The 20,839-nt window shown below is 41.8% G+C and overlaps 1 protein-coding gene across 1 annotated transcript in view; it reads left to right on the forward strand.

Moving 5' to 3' along the window:
- The window catches only part of UVSSA (UV stimulated scaffold protein A), a 51,324-nt gene extending 33,348 nt beyond the window's left edge, over positions 1-17,976 (forward strand). The window contains exons 8-13 of the mRNA XM_035137354.3: positions 1,667-1,829; positions 3,217-3,342; positions 3,896-4,079; positions 4,911-5,022; positions 9,486-9,669; positions 15,772-17,976. Coding sequence (XP_034993245.3) covers positions 1,667-1,829; positions 3,217-3,342; positions 3,896-4,079; positions 4,911-5,022; positions 9,486-9,669; positions 15,772-15,865 — 863 coding nt within the window. The 3' untranslated portion in view covers positions 15,866-17,976. The remainder of the gene's footprint in view (positions 1-1,666; positions 1,830-3,216; positions 3,343-3,895; positions 4,080-4,910; positions 5,023-9,485; positions 9,670-15,771) is intronic.
- The last annotated feature ends 2,863 nt before the right edge of the window (positions 17,977-20,839 follow it).

Consider the following 20,839-nt stretch of genomic DNA (forward strand, 5'->3'; position numbering starts at 1 on the left):
ATTTCCTACTATTGATTTATCTCTTTAACGCTGTCTACTTTATTGCTTCAGGCAAATAGGTGCCATTTGGTCAATTTAAACAACAACAAACACCACCAGGAGATTGGACTTAAAAAAAAAATCTTCCTAAAACCAAGTATTGTAATAAATTTGAACCAAGGTATTGTAGTAGTGATAATATAAAGGATATTTGAAAATGGAGGGTTTTGGATGGGGGATTAGCTTTAGCTAGCGAGCTTTGTTCTGTTTCTGGTACAGACATGCTTTCTGCCCAAAAATAGTATTTTTCTTTGAGTATTTGTTTTTACTCTATGTAATCAAAATTAAATTGATGCCCAATTATTAGAATGAATTTGGTTTAATTTACTGGAAACAGTTTATCTTCAACTGACCAAGCCTCTATCCCTCCATTAGCTAAAAGTTCTCTAGCCCCCCCCTCCCCCCAGAAAAAAAACCGAGACTGCCAAAGTCCATGAAAGAGAAATTATTGCACTTGCATGTAACTTGCTGGCCTTTGAAAGTCTTTCTGCAGCCCATTTGCCTTCCTCCCCATAGAGGCTTCTCTCATTGAAATTGACCTTAGTGATGTCTAGGGGGAGGTAAGGTCCTTCAACTGAGGCCCTTGATACCAAAGGCATCGGTCAAAGGGAGAGGGGGCTCCAAGCTCTAGAACAGGCACCCCCAAACTCAGCCCTCCAGCTGTTTTGGGACTACTACTCCCATCATCCCTAGCTAACAGGACCAGTGGTCAGGGACAATGGGAATTGTAGTCCCCAAACAGCTGGAGGGCCAAGTTTGGGGATGCCTGCTCTAGAAGATCCAGTGACTTGACCTACTCATGAGTAGATCCCATATGTGGGACTGGAGTGTGTCCTGAACAGTAGCAGGTGGGTTTTTTTTGGGGGGGGGGTCAATATTTCCTGTAGATTCATCCTTGGAGAGAAAAGAGTTGCATGTCAAGTTCTCCCACCCCATCACATTGTTTTGAAGAGTTTTACCTCCTACCAAAGCAACAAAAGGGATCTTGTTGTGGGCAATCTCACTATATGCAGTGAAACAAGGAATGGATAGAAAATCACAAAATGCTTGACCTCCTAACAATAGCCAACATAATAGGGTCGCCAGACCAATTCCATAACTGGCAAAAGACAAAGTTCAGGACTCCTTGGGGTGTGTCATTTGGCTTCCTTATTATTGGAGCTGCAATCACAGTGGCAAATACAGGTCTTGGAACACTAATTGTTGTCCCATCACTGTAAAACAAGAGGGTTCTGTTAGGACCTTTCCCTGCGTTGGCCTCTTCCAATTTTCTTTCCATTCCTCTATAGTGTCACAAGTTCTCAGATACGCTCGATCAGACAGTGTTTCTGAAAGAGTACAAAACTTTTTCCTGCTGCTGACAGAGAGGGGAAAGTATTTGGTTGGAGACATTTGTTAATATGGAATCTAAATTGGAAGGTGGTGCTTTTTCTTGGACTTTCTAAAGAAACATGGGTACAAATGAAATTTTGTCCTATACAGCTAGAGTTAATATTTTGGTGAAGACCAGAATTTTGCCTCAGATCAGTATTCCATTTCTGAAACGTGCTGTACAAACTGGCCAGCCGTTATTTTTCAGAGACATGGGTTTGCAAATGTGTGCTTACCTTAACTTTACTTTTTGTAGGGTTGGAGCCAGTATCACCTTCAAAACCCTTTGCGACAGGAAGAGCATCTGCAGTGACCCCCCAGCCTAAAAGAAATGAAGAAGAACTGGATCCAACCTGTGCAGCTGCAACATGGAAAATGATCCAAGATAAACTGCCTAGGTTACATCTTCCAGGTGCCAGGTTGTAATGAGACAAATATTCCATTGGCAATCTCTTATCCTTTGCATTTCACGTCCCAAAAAAAAGCCAGGCCTTAATACTTACAGAGCATTAACCTTGCTTCTCTCCTGCAGAGAAGAGGTTTTATTTAATGTTTGGGATTTTGCCCAACAACTACGATGCCTCCAGGAGCTAGTGATTGCCACCACCGAAAGGTCAAGGCCAAGTTTGAGCTGCTCAGGCCAAGCTCATCCTCATGGCAGAGGAGGAGACTTTGGATAAAGCTGTGGAGAAGATGTTGTTGATACAGAGGAGTCCCTTTTTTTGAGAAGAAGGAGGGTAAAGGGGGATCTCTGAACTGTCTCTAGTCCCTCAGTCTTCTTGCCTGCCCTGTTTTCCCTCCTGTGGCTGTACTCTATAAATCAGCCTGCCTTGAACATATTCTTGGGTCAGGTCTGGTTTCACAGGTATTAATCAAGGCATGGTATGATTCATAGAGGCAGCACAGCCGTAGGGCTGTAACAAGTTTGTCTTTGGGTTCCTTCCCTGTTCCCCTCAGCTCTACCACAATTTCCAGCATGGAATTCATATGCTGCTGAATCTTCCGGCCCCTTCAAGGCCTCATGCCATACCATCTGAGTAGTGAATCTTTTTTTTTTTTTTGCCTGTTAGTCCTAGAACTTAATTCCTCAGACACTTCTCCTACAAAGAATTCATTCAGCTCTGCAATCTCATCTAGCACAGCTTTGACTCTCTTGTCATCCTAATTATTCTTTAGCATCCCTTACTGTCTGCTTCCACTTTTCTTTTTGCCAAAGGTTATGTTCCCTTTTGTTCTTTTCATTTGGACAAGACCTTGACATTCCATTGTTGCGCCCATAACCCAGGTTTAAGGTGCCATTCAGCTCCTAGCTTTCATATTCCCCTCAAAGCACTACAATTTGCAGAGTGATTTAACAGTCAATTCCTCTTTCCAGGGAACTCTGGGAATTGTAGCCCCAGGCAGGTAGTAGGAGTTGCCAAACAACTCTCAGCTCTGTTATCAAACTACTGTTCCCATAACTCTTTGGGGGAACTCATGGCTGTTTAAAGTGGTATAATCTTGCTTTAGACTTCTAAAGACAAAGGCAGTATTTAATCAGCATTGTGGTTCTTGCTTGGTTTGTGTTGTATTGTTCTCAGCTTTTCTTGTTCAAGTACCTTGGAAAATTATTTAAGAGTTATGCACATCTTCTGGTGAATCTTTAATTCCTTGTCATAGTAATGTATTTGCTTTTCACAGCATTTTGACCTGCTAAAAGTTGAGGTAGGTCTAACGTAAAGTGGATGCAAATTGTTGAATGTTTCCTGTCGTTCTGGATAGTAACTGTTGTCTCTTCATCATTTATATTTTATCCTACAAATCTAGGAATTCTGAACCAGGGGCACCCAACAATAAGTCTGAAGAAGAAAAGGCCAATGTCCCTGTTGTACCGTTTGGGTTAGATCTTTTCTACTGGGGCCAAGAGCAACCAGATTCTGGGAAGATTATTAAGTAAATATACTGCACGTTTTCTTTTTAAATATGTAAAATTATTTCCTCTCCTAAATTGTGACGCATCAAGCCTTATCTGTTCATTTTTACTGAAACCTTGAAATGTAAAAAACTTTCTGCACACTTGCAAATTTCATGAGCCATCTGATGACAGACAGCACTTCTGACATAGCCTGATCCATTTCTAAAATTCATTTTATTTAATTTATATGCCACGCTTCATCCAAAGATCACAAGGCTATTTACAGTGCAAAAACACAAAATGGTAAATTGACCTTACAAAATATGTGATGAAGCTGCTTATGGAGAAGCGAATCACTTGCAGTCCTCTTGAGCTAGTAGTTTTATATATATTTTTAGCTTGCAGCTGAATTAAATATATTCAGTATTTTAAAAAAATCAAAGATGTTTAGGAATTTGGGCATATAGCCCAAGCAATGTTTAGATATTTTAAAAGGGTATGTCATATATCAGGAGAAGGTGTTAAAATGTCTCTCTAGAATTTATGCTTACATTCATAACAAAGCACTGACGTAACTGTTCTGTTTTCTAGATGTTCTTCTCAGCATCGCTTCTGGGCACCCAGCGAAATGGAAGAGGAAGTGGAAAACAAAGAAGTTGCAGAGATGTTGAACAGCAGATATATAACATTTGCTGGCAAGTTTGAGCCAGTGAAACACAAATGTCGGGCACCAATGCCTAATGGGGGACTTTGTGAAAGGCAGGATAGATTTAAGGTGGGTGCTTAATAACACCTCTAGAGCATTCCACTCGATCCCATTTTGCCCTTTCTCTAAAATATTAATACTGTAATGTGCTTGTCCAGAGATATGAGTCAGCAGCAGTTGGGGGGGAAGCTCTATTAGGGAAGAATTTAATGTAATCCCAAACGAATTCCTGTGTGCTCTGCTTGGAGCCCCACATAGTACACCTGTTGCATTACTTGGAATTGAATTAGGTCTCCTTTCTCTAAAAGTCTGCCTTCGTAATTCATGATGAAATGACGGAAAATAATCTTGTTGCTGCCAGACCAACATGGAGCAAAATAAAACTTTGCAGAATAGAAAGGACTGGGGCCTGGGCACAGCGTTTTAACAGTTTGATGCTATATTATTCAGTACCACTATAATGTCTACTCAATATATTTCTGACCATAAGATTTGTGGTGTAAGATCACTTGAGAATGCCAAAATGGACTTTGAATATGAAGAATTTCAAGTCCTCAATTTGGTATATTAAACTTAAATCCAGCCATAAAAGAACTGTTTGAAGAAATGCTTCCCTGTTTTCCTAAAAGAGGGAATGACCTCTGTTTTCCTAAAACAGAGGATGACCTCAAGCTCTAAAAGAGCGAAGGAATTCCACTAGTTGTTTTTATCCTGGAGTTTGGGGTTGCATTTTATTGATGATTGTTAGGTACTTTTAGCATTCAAATAAACCTACTTGCAGATTCTCTGTTCTATCCATAAGCTATAACAAATGTTCCTAATCAGGCCTAACTTGTTATATATATATAGAGAGAGAGAATGTGTGTGTAACACCACAGATATCCTTGTTTCATTCTGAAGTGCCCATTTCATGGAAAAATAATCCCCCGGGATGATTCTGGGACTCCTATTGATCAAGAAGACAGAGAGAGAGAAGCAAAGCAACAGTTTGAGAAAAAAGAAAAGCAACCAGGTTTGTATGTTTAATGAAATCTGTGATTATTGAATTTAAAATATGTGCAAAGTTACCTTTGAATGTGACTATAACCATAGGGAGTGAGGAGGAGAAGCCAGACAATATTAATTTATAAAGTAAAACATGGATTTATCCTAGGTGGAAATAGATTATTCCTGGTGCTAGAAAGGACAAGTCATCTTTACTAATACCTTTTTTTGACAGCATTTTGGTTGTAACCAAAATGCTTTTCATAAATTAAAGCTCTATATTTTGTGTATCATAAGCCATTTTCTAAATTCCAAAGCAAATGACTATTCTGCTGCTTTTAAATAATAGTGCACAAACTTCATCAAATTAATTTAGGGTGAAATGTCACAAATAAGGTTGAATATACACTTCATAGCCTAAGTATAGCTACAGTCAAAGTCAGGCTTCCTCAACGTCGGCCCTCCAGATGTTTTGAGACTACAATTCCCATCATCCCTGACCACTGGTCCTGCTAGCTAGGGATCATGGGAGTTGTAGGCCAAAAACATCTGGAGGGCTGAGGTTGAAGAAGCCCGGTCAAAGTCATTATTGGAACAAGAAAGAAGTTAAATTATCAGATTCTCAGTAGCAAAACTGAAAAGTTCCTTGTGCCTGAGGCCTTGCAGTACAAATGCCAGTCAGATCTGGATTAAAGTAGGGGTGAGAAACCTCTGGCCCCCCAGGCCAGTCTTGGCCTGCCAGAGGGTCTAGTTTGGCCCATGAAGTCATTTTCCCCAAACCACACCCAACTTCTCATCACTAGTGACGTTAGCTCAGGCATAGGCAAACTTGGTCCTCCATATATTTTTGGGACTACAGTTCCCATCATCCCTGACCACTGGTCCTGTTAGCTAGGGATCATGGGAGTTGTAGTCCCAAAACATCTGGAGGGCCGAGTTTGCCTATGCCTGCGTTGGCTGATGGGCAGGAGGAGAGGGTTTAATCCTGCATTGGCTTGTACACCTTATTCCCCGCAGGATTTAACCTCACGCTTCTGCCTCAGCACCCCTTGCCTCTGGCCACACCCAGTCACTTAAAGGAGAAATACAGGCTGTTTCCAGAAGCACTTGCAAAATGCTTCAAGCACAAAGCAGGTTCTCCCCCCTCTTCCCACTGAGCGATATAGCAGGAGAGCAATTCTGTTTGGTCCAGATGCACATGAGAGCTCTCTTCGGGGAGCCTGGTCACACCCCCAAACCAAGCAGGAAACCTTCACTACCCAGCAGGGTGGATTTGATTTAAATCAGTAAGACTTGATTTAAATCGTATCTTTTTTCAGAAAGATTCATTCTTGCTGGTATAATCATCATCATCAAACCTTTATTGGCATCACTTACAAACATTCAAAATAAGCTCACCAACACAGTAGCTAAGTTCCTCTATTTGATTTTTTTTGCCGCCAAAGTACGTTGCAGGACCCTGCCCTTTCTGGAGACCCACAGAGGTGAAATAGATTGCTTGCCTCTTCTTCCCTTTGGCAAGTGACTGTACTGTTGAAATGGAAATGGTATAATCTTAATATTTACAACCAGATGATAGTTTCATTTTTGGAATAATAAATTTTCAGAGCAGTTTTTACAGATATAAAAAAAAATACTGATTTGGTTATATTATTAGAAATACATATACAGATAATTATGAGATTATTGTGGGGTTTAATAAGTTAACTGTATTTGGACAACTTTTCTGCTGTACTTTATTGGAAGCAGAAAAATAGTCATTTCCTTAATAACAGTTTAAACAATTTATTTAACTAAAGCAATAACATTATAGCATATGTATCCATGTTTGTTAACTGATGTGGTTAAACCTTAAAAAAGCAAAAACAACTTAGACTGAGTTATAGTTACAGGTAGGTAGCTGTGTTGGTCTGCCGTAGTTGAAACAAAATTTAAAAAATCCTTCCAGGTTCTTAGTTGGTCTCTAAGGTGCTACTGGAAGGAATTTTTTTATTTTGTTTCAACTTAGTCTGAGTTTTAGCACACATGAAAAACTTAAAACAAATCCTTATTTCCTGATGAATAGCCTTTGGACTATAATGTATCCTAAATAGAAAAGTATCTTTAGAAAGATTTTTCCTCCAAAAGCATTTTATTTTTTAAAAAATCCTATCCTATTATTTTAAAAATCCAATTTAAATAAAAAGAATCTGATTGAAATTAAAAAAATCATTTTAAAAAATCATTGATTTTTATCCGCCCTGCTACCCAGTGTCAGCTGATGCTAGGGGAAGGTGACCCTGCTTGGTCCGGGTACACAAGAGAGCTTTCTTGTGCATCCAGACTGATCTGTTTGGCTGCACACATTGCAGAAATAAAGCAAGACACTGCCAACAGGAAGGTTTTTTTTTTCCTTGAAAGGAAGGAAAGAAACTTCCCTTCAGCAGTGCCGTGGTGCCCACTACCAAATCCCCTGACATCATTTGTGATGTCAATTGATTGAGAGGTGTTGAGTGGCGACGCCACCTGTCAAATTTGGCCTATGAGGCTGTTCTTGATAGGACTGTCTGCCTACCGCCTTTCAACCTTGTATCTCAGGGCGGTTCTCAGCATAAAGATAAAAACACAAAATGCATAATAAAAACAAGAACAAAAAAAACCCCAACCCTCCTCCCCACCCCCTCCTACAAACACATTTAGAAGGATATAGGATGTTACTCAACCCAAGGCCCAGTTGAAGAGGAATGTTTTCGCCTGGTTCCTGAAGGTGTATAAGGAAGGTGCCAGGCAGGCCTCCCTGGGGAGAGCATTTCACAAATGCGGAACCACTGCAAAAAAAAAAAGGCCCATCTTCGTATTGCCACCCTCCGGACCTCTCGTGGGAGAGGGCATGCAAAGAAGGGCCTCCGAGGATGGATCTCGGGGGCCAGGTCAGTTCATACGTCGATTGAGAGGCAGTCCTTGAAGTATTGCAGTCATGAGCCCTTTAAGGCTTTATCGGTCAAAACCAACGCTTTGAATTGGGCCCCTGAAACTAATTGGCAGCCAGTGCAGTCAGACCAATTAAAGGGATCTTTGGTTTGGCAAGAATAAGGCAGCAATTGTCCTACATGGTCCTTGGTGCCTTTGCAAAGGAGGAGGAGGGTGTCAAGCAAAATAGAATTAACTGGCTCTGCCTATCATTAGCTCCACCTGTTAAGACACCTGGCCCTACCTCAAATGGACACTGGCCTCACTGGTTCAAGGTTTCAGAAAGTGTCCACCCCCTTTTTGGGGATCTGGGTCCCCTGAAAATGATGGCATCTACCATGTTTGCAGTGCTAGAAATAGAGGGTTGGGATGTGAGGCAAAGTAAAATGCGAAGCATTATGAGTCCCCTCTTGTGCCCTTTATATCTTCACGTCCAGGTAGCTGAAAGCAAAAGGTTGAATGATCCTCATGGTACAGTGTAATAGTGATGAAGCCTTGATTTCTGTTTCTTGACTGTTTAAAAATATTACATCCTAGCCCAAGTGCCCACGGAGCTTCAGGCTCTCCTGAAACGACGAATCATGAGGGATTAGGCTGACCTGCTAATCTGTGGTGTTCATCCTTTTACAATAGTTCACACAGAGGAGCAAATTAAGTGCCTATTTTTTGTGTCAGCCCTGAAGAATATCTGGTTTTCCAACCCTTAGTGACTTGTTAACAAACAGGTATCAGGACAAGGTAGTGAAGGCAGCCGCTGGCCAGTCAGATGTGAAATAGTATCTCTTTACTAACTACAGTATTGATTCCGCCCTACCCCTTGCAAACTGTGTAATTTTCTTTTCCCTGCTGCTAAACCAGTAACAATGTATGAAGAGCTTTAGGGGCCCATCAGTGCTCAAAAAGGCTGCTCTTCCTGGCATGCTATCGATTTTTCTCAAAGGCTTTTAAATTGCTCCTTCATTTTACTCAAATGCTCATTTCATCTCTACTGAACGCCAGCATTTTTTGTGTGTGTTTAAACAATCGCTCCATTCACAGGGTTCCTAAACTGTTGTGTCTGTGCTGCCTTCTTATTTACTGGGAGATAAACTGTTTAGTTTTTGTTAATCTTGGATTAATAGTTCCTGTATCTGAATTGTTCTGCTTTGTATTCCTTTACTTCAAAAAAAGGAAACTGTGTGATCCATCTACTGCAAGTGAGCGCTTTAATTTTGCCCTTCTAGGCTTCTTGCCTTGAAATTTTTCTAGAGCTCCATTTCCCCATTTGCACTGAATGCAAAGGTTCACCAGCGCTCTGCAACAGCCTTCCCCAACCTGGTGCCCTCCAGATGTTTGGAATGCAGCTCACACAGCTGTGCGGATGGAAATCATTCACCAAAAACACCTGGAGGGCAACAAGTTGGGGGAAGCCGCTCTACACGATATCTCTTCAGTGTGGAATGGCTTGTTTTTTTTTCTGACTCGGCCTCCATTTTTAATTCGGTTCTGACATTCTGAAAATTCAGCAATAAAATGCTTGTTGGTGTTTTTGCCTTTGTCTAGAGTGGCAAGATCCAGAGTTCATGAGAGAAGTTGAAGCAGCCACTGGGGCTGATCTTGGATCCTCTCGGTACAGTGGGAAAGGAGGAAAAAAGAAAGGGAAGAAAAAGAAATATGCAAACCTCACAGACCTGAAGCAGCAGGCAAACACTTGTCGCTCCCGCCTTGAAAAGAAAGTTTTTGATAAGTAAGATGCTACTTTGCTTATAATGCCTACCTTGTTTGTTGCTCTTGCTAATTTAGTTTTGTTTTTAATCATAGAGTTGGAAAAGACCCCAAGGGTCATCTAGCCCCACCCCCTGCAATGCCTTGCTTCTTTAGAGTGTGCCTTTTATATACAATATCAAGGAAAATGTAGGTTTTGGTACCGGAAACGCTGTTGCTGGAAATCTGAAATTATGTCACTTAAGTCAGAAATATGAAGTTATACACAGTATTAAAACTGTTAACAATAAGATTTGTTTTAAAATTATTTATGTTGATTCATAGAATATTGGTACATAAGAGCAGCTAGTTTTTGCGCTGTCTATACAGTGGTACCTCAGGTTACAAACGCTTCAGGTTACAGACTCCGCTAAGCCAGAAATAGTACCTCAGGTTAAGATCTTTGCTTCAGGATGAGAACAGAAATCGTGCTCCGGTGGCGCAGCAGCAGCAGGAGCCCCCGTCAGCTAAAGTGGTGTCTCAGGTTAAGAACAGTTTCAGGTTGAGAACGGACCTCCGGAACGAATTGAGTTCTTAACCAGAGGTACCACTGTATTAGGTATGTTACTGGTAACATCATTGCCATTTGAACAGTGGTGATTGGACTTTTTTGCACATTGTATGTATTTCATATCTCTGTGCATTTTGTGTGCCTTAAGGTAATGGATATCTGTTTTTAATACACATTTTTATCAAGCACTAGCTGTCCCGGCCACGCGTTGCTGTGGCTCATCCCTTTGACTCCCCCCACCCTGTCCCGACCCATGACCTATTTTGTTCCCTCCCCCCGGCTCATCCCTGTGACTCCCCCAACTCTGTCCTGACCTATGACCTATTCTGCCCCCTCCCCCCCCCACCCCTGGGTCTTCCCTGTGACTGGCCCCACCCTGTCCCCCTCGCAGACCCCTGTGGCCTGGCCGGTTCCTCCACATTGGTGTTGTTTTTTGGCCCATATTCAGTTGGTTGGAATGTTCTGTTGTGATGTCACTGATAGTATGCAGCCAAAGGCAGCAGGTGAGGTGTATGTTCCTTTGACGTGTGTGTGTGTGTGTTTTTGAGAAAAATCTGTTTTTACCTGCCAAAGGTTTGGCACGTTTGGAATCTAAGGTTATGTTGGCCCTCGCATATTGGTACTGGACGCTGTGTCCAAATTTGAACGCAATCGGTCAAGCAGTTTCCGAGAAAAGTGGAACGTCCCAAACATTGACCCTTTACATTTATATATATATATATATAGATTATTGCTACTACAAAAGATCATGGAAGTGCTGGGTTTCCTTGACAATGTTACAGAAGAAAGTAACAGCTTATGCATACATCTTGATTTTCGGTTGCATAGGATACATAACAAATACATTAGCATGCATTGGTTACATAAAACATGCTACTATTTTTAAGCAAAATGGGACGGACCATAAGAGATATTAAGAACAATATGACACATGCTAGTATTTCTATTTCCATTTATACTCAACGCAGCTATTAAGTGTTATACTTGGATTCCACCCACTCTTCGTTATTCCCAAGCTGGACAGCTAACAGCTTTGCTGGTTGTATAGATTGCTTCTTTGTGTGAGGAGTCTGTTCTTTAGATCACAGGAATCTATGCTTACAAAATAGCTAAGCACTCCCAATTCGAAACTGTAATCCTGTGCAGGCCAGTATGTTGAACCCCTCCACAAATCTGACTCTACACAAGGGCAACTACCTGCTCAGTGCTTGGGTGCCGATCATTTAGAAATCTGGTCCCAATAAATAGGCAGCAACAAGTCTGAAACTGTAGCATGTTTGTGCAGAAAATATATGCTTCGTGTCTGTCACTAAATAAGAATTCTTACTTTTTTTGTTCTGTTTTCTATATTTTTTATTAAATTTTCTGTTTTACATTTTAGAATATTCATTTAAACAACCTTAAAATATCAATGACTTCCCTTCTTCTCTTTCCATGGTTCATTTTGCATAACATAAAACCCTGCATATTTTAATATAAACTAAACCATTCAGTATTCCATTATTACATCCATCAAAACTTATTTACACTGTTGAATTTAATCTTAATGCTGCCCACGTTTTCAAATATACACAATTTTCCTCCATATATTCAGTAAACATTTTCCAATCTTCTTTAAACATATGTTCTTCCTGTTCTCTTATTCTATATGTTATGTCCGCAAGCTGCGCATATTCCATCAGTTTGAATTGCCATTCTTCTTTAGTTGGGACTTTGCTCATTTTCCATTTTTTTCCAATTCATTTTCCATTTTTTCCAATTCTTACTTCTTCCCTATATTTTGGGAACATGCATATACAGGTCAAAGCCAAGAACCTGCACATGGGATGGAGTAAGGAAAGGCCTTCTATCCACCTTTCTTCAGAGTAAAAAAGTTAGGAAACTTTGAGACTTTTCATACCTGTCACAGTGGTCGGATGGGACTACTTCAGAGTAACGACTCTCCACCGCTCTGCATTTTATCTTTTTATTGGTGCTGCGTATTTACAGTGCTAAAGGTAGAGCTATTTACAGAGACACATCTTTTCAGCTTTCATCAGAACCTCCGAATGGCTTTTGGCGCGTTTTGCGCCAGCATAACAACTTGGGGAGCCCCATCCTCTTCCCCCGACGCTTTCTGCGAAGTTCCGGAGTTGGGGGGATGGGTCTGCCCCCCCTCTTTCCTCCTTCCTGTCCCACCTGGGACGCTGGCTCTTCTACCCTGCCAGAGCCTTGGATCCCACTTCCTGTTTCCCCACTGGAGCTGGAGCTCTCCCTGCTCTCAGTAGTGCTCTGGGCTGGGCTGGAACTCAGGAGGGGAGGGGCTTCGCGATACCCCTTGCCCCTCACAATACCCTTTGAATTGGGTCCAGGATGTGTGAAATACCTAGTTGCATGAGCGGTGCACCTCAGACATTTTCTCAAATGGGATTTCCCTCTTCTCCAGCTCACTCTTGTTCAAGGAAGCTGGCATTGCATCTTCTGCAGTGAAGTCTCCGCAACAATATATCATTTGTCTGACCTGATGTTCAACACAATTTATTCATGCATTCAAAATGTATCGTTAATGTTTTAGCATCTTCCTATTATTATTTATCCTGCCCTTCTTCCTAAAAGGAGTCCAGGGCAACAAACATTAAAGTAGCAACAATATGTAAACAGCGGCTATTTTCAAATAATACACACATCCACAGTGTCTGTGACTTGAAATGACATCCTTGTGGCTGTGGGTCTGCATGAATACAGCTGTACAGCTCATTCCGCACCTCTGCCAGCCACTACCACAAATGTGTGCTGGTGACATGAAAGCTTCATTCTCAGACATAAAGATCTGCCTTGGTTGCATGTTGCAACCAGTGCATGTTCCAACTGGACCACAGTGGCTGTTTGAAGCCAGCCTCCGTGTGGCAGAGCTACAGCGAGTGTGATCAATCCAAGTGGAGCAAAACAAATGCTATTAAATCGAGAAGCAAAACACTTTTTGTTTGCAACAAAAATACTAGTGTTTACAATATTATATAACCTCAAAAGCCTGAATGAGCCAGTTTTGAGGGATGTTCATTATTTTAAAATGGTGTTGCTTTCCTTGTCTTGATGTAATGGTTGTTATGAGTAATGAAAACCCGCATTGCTTTTCTTCTCCTCGCAGAACAACACATTGTCCATGACAATCTTGTATTATCTGGTCTTATTTTGAGGAGTCAATAAGCCATAAAGTTCTAATAAGCAGAATTTCACATCAGCTTTAGAAAATAAATTTTAAAAGTTGTTTTTAGTTTACTGTGCTTCGTGCTAATGATTTTGAATGTGTGTTAGTGCCAGGCGTGGGAATTCAATCTGTCATGTTTTAATAGGTTTCATAGTTTGCAGCACTAAACAAGATGATAACCTTGGCTTTATATAACAGTCCCAAATTACTTGAAATGTACAGGTGATAAACCCAGGCTCTAGTCTGCCAATAAAGTTAAGTGAAATTGCACACAGATCATCAGAGTGGGATCTCATTTCATTTACAGTATCTCACAAGCTAGTGCTGCTAATGTAAAACCTACATGACATGAAAGTGCCAAGGCCATTGTGCCGTGCTAAAGACTCACTTTTCCCCTGCCAATTAAATATCATTCCCACTCCAAAACCATGACCACATAGTTGTCGTTCTTTTATAGCAATGCTCCTGTAAACTCCTCAAGCCAGAGGAGTTTCGCTTAAAGGGGCACCTCTTTTAATCTGTTCTATTTGCCCCATGGATCTTCTGCCTCTGGACAACTTTAAAAGGTTTAGAGTAAAGCAAAAGCCAAACGTGCCCAAAGCTATTGCCATCATTGTCTTAGTTTTCAGGAAATACAATGACAAGCTCAGTAGAAGGTGGTATCAAACTCTCATTCCTTGGGAGCTTTTTAAGCAGAGGCTGGATGGCCATCTGTCAGGGATGCTTTAGTTGAGATTCCTGCACTGCAAGGGATTGGACTAGATCACCCTCAGGCTCACTTCCAACTCTACAGTTCTGTGATTCTATGAATAACGAAGTGTGCAAGGTTTGGGGCATCTGCAGATTGACTGCCATCAGTGGCTGATGGCTAACTGATGCCATCAATTAGTTGGGTGTGAGAATTCAGCCAAAATGCCCATGAACAGCACACATGGGCATATGTTGTCTACTCCCACACAGCTGCCAGTCATCTTGCAACTTGAGGGAATGGTTGTGCTCGAATATTACAATACAGGTTCATAGAAAATTTGTCTCAGTTCCCTTATATGCAGATTGGAGAATCTAAACTTTAGGGGCATCCTGTTGCAGGCAAGTAGGAAAACTAGGCACCTGTCTCGAAAGCTAGAGATTTCCAGAAATTCTAAAGCTGACTTGGGGAATGGTTGACATATATACAATAATTTTTATCCTCGAGCCTATACATCAAAAAAATAATAATGAAATGAAATGTAGGAGGCAGGAGTTTTGTGAAGTCGACGACTGAGAGTGTGTGATTTGCCCAAGTTCATCAAGTGAGCTTTAGGACTGAGTGGGATTTTTGTCCCTCTAACTCAGGCATCCCCAAACTTCGGCCCTCCAGATGTTTTGGACTACAATTCCCATCATCCCTGACCACTGGTCCTGTTAGCAAGGGATCATGAGAGTTGTAGGCCAAAACATCTGGAGGGCCGCAGTTTGGGGATGCCTGCTCTAACTGCTAGACCACACCTGGTCTGTAAATTGTGTAGTTTAACACATATAGAATAAGTATGGAAATAAGATTCAGTGGCTTCAGTGTATTGAAATGGATTGAGATCTTTCCCTTTGTGTGGTCTGTAGAATAATAATAATAATAATAATAATAATAATAATAATAATAATAATAATATTTATTTGTACCCCAGCCGGAGTCAGGCTCAGGGTGGCTAAAGCCCTTCCCTCTGATATGAGCAACTCTTCTCAGTTTATGCTTGGGGAGGGGGGGTGAAACAAAATTCGTTTCCAGAAATGATTTTATGCAGAGGCTTTGAGTTCTGTTAAACCTATTTGGAGGTTTGTGGGATGAATTGAATGGACGCATGCATGCACAGTACCTGTTGTTAAGACTTTGTGGTTTAGGGTCCCCATTGAACTAATTTGATAGTTTCAAAATAGTTGCTGTTTGTTTATATTGCTCTGGTTAATTCCTTTTTAATGTGCAAAACGCTTTCTGCTCACCAAGCGCACAGACTGTTTACTGATATGCAGAAGATCATAATCATTGCCCCCTAGAGGTACATGTTCTGCATATTCCCACTTCAGTGTTTAAAATTTCACTAAAGCAATTGTGTAAAATGAATGTGGCCATAAAAGGTGTGGAGTGTCCAATCATTACAGTGAAGGACTTCTGTTTGTTTATTTCTATTAATGAGCCCATTGCTAAATTAAAACTATTTCTGTAGCTAATTTAATTAAGATTATAAATTTGTTCTGCTTCGTCATCAGTGCAGTGTTGTGGAGGCTTGATTAGCAATTTATCACATCCCACTTCATTATATTTGCTCACATGTCCATAAATGCTCCTCACATTTGTGTATAACCTCAGTTTAGTTCTCTCCTTTTCATCTTGCCTTGTTTTCTTCTTACAGAACAGCCATGAAGCGGGTGGTGAAAGCAATGAATCGAATGGATCAAAGAAAACACGAAAAGTTTGCAAACCAGTTTAACTATGCACTAAATTGAGTTGCCACGAATGGCAAAACTGCAAGGACATTTGCCAGTACAGTACTGCCACTCTGTAGAGGAAAGCATTTTACTGGACTAGTTTACTTAGTATCAATTTGCGTAATCTAATACATTTTACAATGAACATGAATTATACACATAATTTTGTGTGTGGTTATATTGATAACTGTTATGATCTCATTTTAAACAGAAGACTTGTGGCTTGTATATATTCTAACACCACTCTAGATTTTTTTTTTTACTTTTTGGTGGACTGCAGATTTTCAGCTTTTAATACCTTGACCCAATGGTCACAGATGATGAGAGTTGTAGTCTAGCAACATCTGGCATCCCACATGTTCCCCACCCTCTATGCTTCAGGGCCCACACTCCCCCCCCCTTTTTTTTTCTTTTGGTACATTCCTTTTCCAACACCTGCATTTACTTTTCCTGGAAGAATAACATCTGGCAACAAAGGATAAACTCCCTCTGAGCAGTTTTTGTGTCAATATGGATGTGTGAGTTCATTCCTGCGATTCGGCAATTGTCCAGTTGTCTTTAGGTGAGAAGGTGTTCTTCTGTAGTCAGCACACTTGTGACTAACTGAGAATATAAGCACCTTGCAGCAGTTTCCCAGAAACATTCTCTGGCTGTAACTGTGGGCATAAGGTTTCGCTGGAACGGCTTCCCTATAGCCCACCTTGGCCCTTGGGTGCACATGATCACACAGTCATTGTCTAGGTATCGTGGATGAGGTCAGCCTTGCTCACAATTTTCATTTCTCGGGGAAAGTCATGCCTTATGGACTAGCATCACATGAACAAGGCAAGGAGAAATTTATTACTTGTGTACAATTGTGTACAATTTTAAATGCCGAAGAAGAAGAGGAGGAGGAGGATGATTTTGGATGTGATATCCCACTTTATTACTACCCGAAGGAGTCTCAAAGCGGCTAACATTCTCCTTTCCCTTCCTCCTCCACAACAAACACTCTGCGAGGTGGGTGGGGCTGAGAGACTTCAGAGAAGTGTGACTAGCCCAAGGTCACCCAGCAGCTGCATGTGGAGGAGCGGAGACGCGAACCCGGTTCCCCAGATTACGAGTCTACCGCTCTTAACCACTACACCACACTGGCTCTCAACTAGACTCTTGTTCATGATGGTTGTCAGATCTCTACATAATTTAGGAGGCAGCTTTATAAGAATTTGCATGTAAATTTGCTAATAACTCCTAAAGAGGAACAACTATGTTCTGTGAACCGCCCTGAGACCTCCGGTTATAGGGCGGTGTAGAAATTATTATTATTATTATTAAAGTTAGTTCCTGCCTGGGGATCTGCAGGCTAACAAAATGGGCCCAGTGGACAGAGCATTAGCCACTGAAATAAGCAATAAATCTTGGTTTTTTTAAGTCAAACCCTCCCCCATTCCACTTCCAAAAAAGGAGGGGGGAATATCTGGACACATGGAAAGGACAGCAGCTGCTGAGGGCAGAGCACAAGTGCAAGACTATGGAAAGAAAGCTCGAGACTACTGAGGTGCTGGGTGCAAGAATTGAGCAACAAGCTGGATGCATGAAAAGCAGCAGAGTGAAAGGTTTATGTTGAGCAGAAAGCTCACTATTCACTCCTCACTTATACTGCCAGACAGGAAAATGTATTGGCCAAGTCTGCTCCCATTCACCACAAGCACGCCTGACCCACGGCCGGGCAAGTGCACCTTAGCAGGAGGGAGAGTGGTAGGGTTCAACGCAGCAAGCAGGACCGTACTGTGTAAATTCTCTTTTAAATGACTTGTTAATAAAAGGCCATGTAATGACAAAGAGTTGGAGGAGCTTATATAAAGGAAGTAATATGTAAAATGAAAAGGAATATTTAAAATCAAAATATGTATTTTATCATAGGAGAGGGAGGGTCTGGTAACGGGGGGGGGGAAGATTGTGAAAATGTTTATGGATATTGCACTTATAAATAGTGTATTTTGCTTTGGATACTTTTTTCTTAGTTTTTTAAAAAATATTATTGGGTTTTATAAACAAGAATAACATTATACAAACAAGTATACCAAGTTTTCTCATGTCATTTGTCATGTCACAAAAATAGCATAATAAATGTGGGGAAATATCTACAACATGTTTCATTATTAGTGGTCAATATACAGGTTCTTGGTTCATGAATTGGTGAAAGAAAGAAAGAAAGAAAGAAAGAAAGAAAGAAAGAAAGAAAGAAAGAAAGAAAGAAAGAAAGAAAGAGAAGGAAGGAGAGAGAGAGAGAGAGAGAGAGAGAGAGAGAGAGAGAGAGAGAGAGAATGGTGAGTGGGGTGGGGTCAGGTAGTTTTGCTTCTATTCTTCTACTTTGTGTGGGTGGATACTTTTTTCTTACTATTTTTTGGTAGCGGTTTTTGCTTTTTTGTTTTCCAGAGTGGGTCCCCTCCCCCCCCTCAACACTCTAGGTAAGGCTGATTTATTCAGGACGCTGATCAGGAGGGGGAATGGCTAATACAGCGGTACCTCTACTTACGAATTTCATGCGTTCCGGACGCACATTTGTAAGTCGAAAAAAATTGTAAGTCGAATCCCATAGGAATGCATTGGGAGAAAAAATTCGTAAATCGAAGCAACCCTATATAAAAAAATCCTATCTAAACCGCATACAAGATGGCGGACGGAGCTCCATTCGTAAGTAGAAACATTCGTAAGTAGAGTTATTTGTAAGTAGAGGTACCACTGTACATAGCTAGCTAACCAGCCTGAGGGCAGCTGTGTGTGGAGTACGGCTGCCTGCCTGTGCTGCATAAGTTGAGAAGGGGGTCACATAATTCTATACTAAGTGTTCAGTTCATGAATGTCAATCTTCAGAAGCAAGGTGCTGGCTGATGACACTGAGAAGACAGCTGAAAATCTGGATTAGCTTGGTAAATGGCTTTTAAAAAAATGCAAAACACATCTATCTGGAATAGAACAGTTTTTTCTCAGAAAGAGCTGCATTTCCTTGGAGTGGGGGTGGGAGGGAACCTCTGGCTCATGAATTAGTCTTGGCCCAACAGGGAGTCCAAGTTGCCCCACAAGACCCATTTCCCCCCCAAAAAAATATGCCCACTCGCCCGCCCATCAGCTGACTTCACTTGTATTCTGATGCACAAGAGGCTGGGGTTAAATCTTGTGTTTCCAGCAGGGAATAGGCATTCAGCCATAAGAGCAGGATTCGCCCCCTGCTTGTTAGCTGATGAGCTGGGGGTTAAGCCCTGCACCGTTTGGCAGGATTTCATGCAACTCTCTCCTGATTTAGGATCCCTCTGCTCCACTTAAGCAGGAGGAGAAGACATTCATATGAGCACCTCTGCCTGCGGAGACAGGAGCTTGACGCAGGACCAGCTTTTCAACACTGTGGGTCCTCTTTCCTCTGGAAGCATCTCTTTCACAACTGCTTTATTGAAAGGCTGCAAGTCAGTTCCCAGGACTAATACACTCCTAGTGTGGGCTTGAAAAATCGGAGCACTCCAGGATTGTTAAGATTGTTTATATTTTGAGTTAGCAAAGCCTCGAGACAACAAATGATGCTAGGTGCCCACTTCGTCTATTACTTTAATAGCCATTCCTGCCCCAGTCCCAATATTCATGGGGATGAGATGATGCTATTGCAACCTCCATCTATTTGCTTTATTTCTAATGCTGCTGTAGAGCTCACATCCTTGCAAACTGTTACATGTTATATAGAAAGCATCTGTCTCACACTATGGGGTTTTTTTTAGGAGCTTTCATCTGCTGGAAGCTTCAGAAGTAAATAGACATAGCACAATAAGTTACAGGTGGCGCTGTGGGTTAAACCACTGAGCCTAGGGCTTGCTGATCAGAAGGTCAGCGGTTCGAATCCCTGTGACGGGGTGAGCTCCCGTTGCTCGGTCCCAGCTCCTGCCAACCTAGCAGTTCGAAAGCACGTCAAAATGCAAGTAGATAAATAGGAACCGCTACAGCAGGAAGGTAAACGGCGTTTCTATGTGCTGCTCTGGTTTGCCAGAAGCGGCTTTGTCATGCTGGCCACATGACCTGGAAGCTATACGCCGGCTCCCTCGGCCAATAATGCGAGATGAGCGCACAACCCCAGAGTCGGTCACGACTGGACCTAATGGTCAGGGGTACCTTTACCTTTACCTTTACAATAAGTTACAAATTCTGGAATATGGCAGCAGAGAGCTATGGGCAAAACCTGCTTTTTGCCTTCAGCACATTGCCTGCTCCCCTGGTTGGAGAAGACTGTAACATGTACATGCAATTCTCAATAATTTCAGTATTTATCAGGTGAGTGACCTTGGGCCGGCTGCATTCTCTCAAATTGGCATGGCTCACAGAGACTATAAAGAGGATTAAAGTGGAGGGGGGGGTTCTTGTTTATTACCCACAGAGCCTAGGGTTTCCCGATCAGAAGGTCGGTGGTTCGAATCCCCGCGACAGGGTGAGCTTCCATTGCTCGGTCCCGGCTCCTGCCAACCTAGCAGTTCGAAAGCACATCAAAGTGCAAGTAGATAAATAGGTACCACTCCGGCAGGAAGGTAAACAGCATTTCCGTGCGCTGCTCTGGTTTCGCCAGAAAGCGGCTTAGTCATGCTGGCCACGTGACCCGGAAGCTGTACGCCGGCTCCCTTGGCCAATAAAGCGAGATGAGCGCTGCAACCGCAGAGTCGTCCGCAACTTAGACCTAACGGGCAGGGGTCCCTTTACCTATTTATATCTTTATTTTATATGCCTCTCTTGATCTGAAGATCAAAGGGTAGTTTGTAGCACAAAAATATAAAATGAAAATGCGGAATACATGACATAATAAAAACAAATAAAAACCAATAGCTCTCCTCCCACAAACACATTTAAGAGGCCTGACCTCTCACGGAGGAGGCACTTGAATAAAGGCTTCAGATTATGATCGCAGGCCAGGGTCTGTCGGTTCATATAGGGAGAAGCAGCACTTGAGGTATTGTGGTCCTGAGCTGTTTTAAGGCT

This window comes from Zootoca vivipara, chromosome 5 (assembly GCF_965207765.1).
Source record: "Zootoca vivipara chromosome 5, rZooViv2.hap1.1, whole genome shotgun sequence".
Lineage (NCBI taxonomy): Eukaryota > Metazoa > Chordata > Lepidosauria > Squamata > Lacertidae > Zootoca > Zootoca vivipara.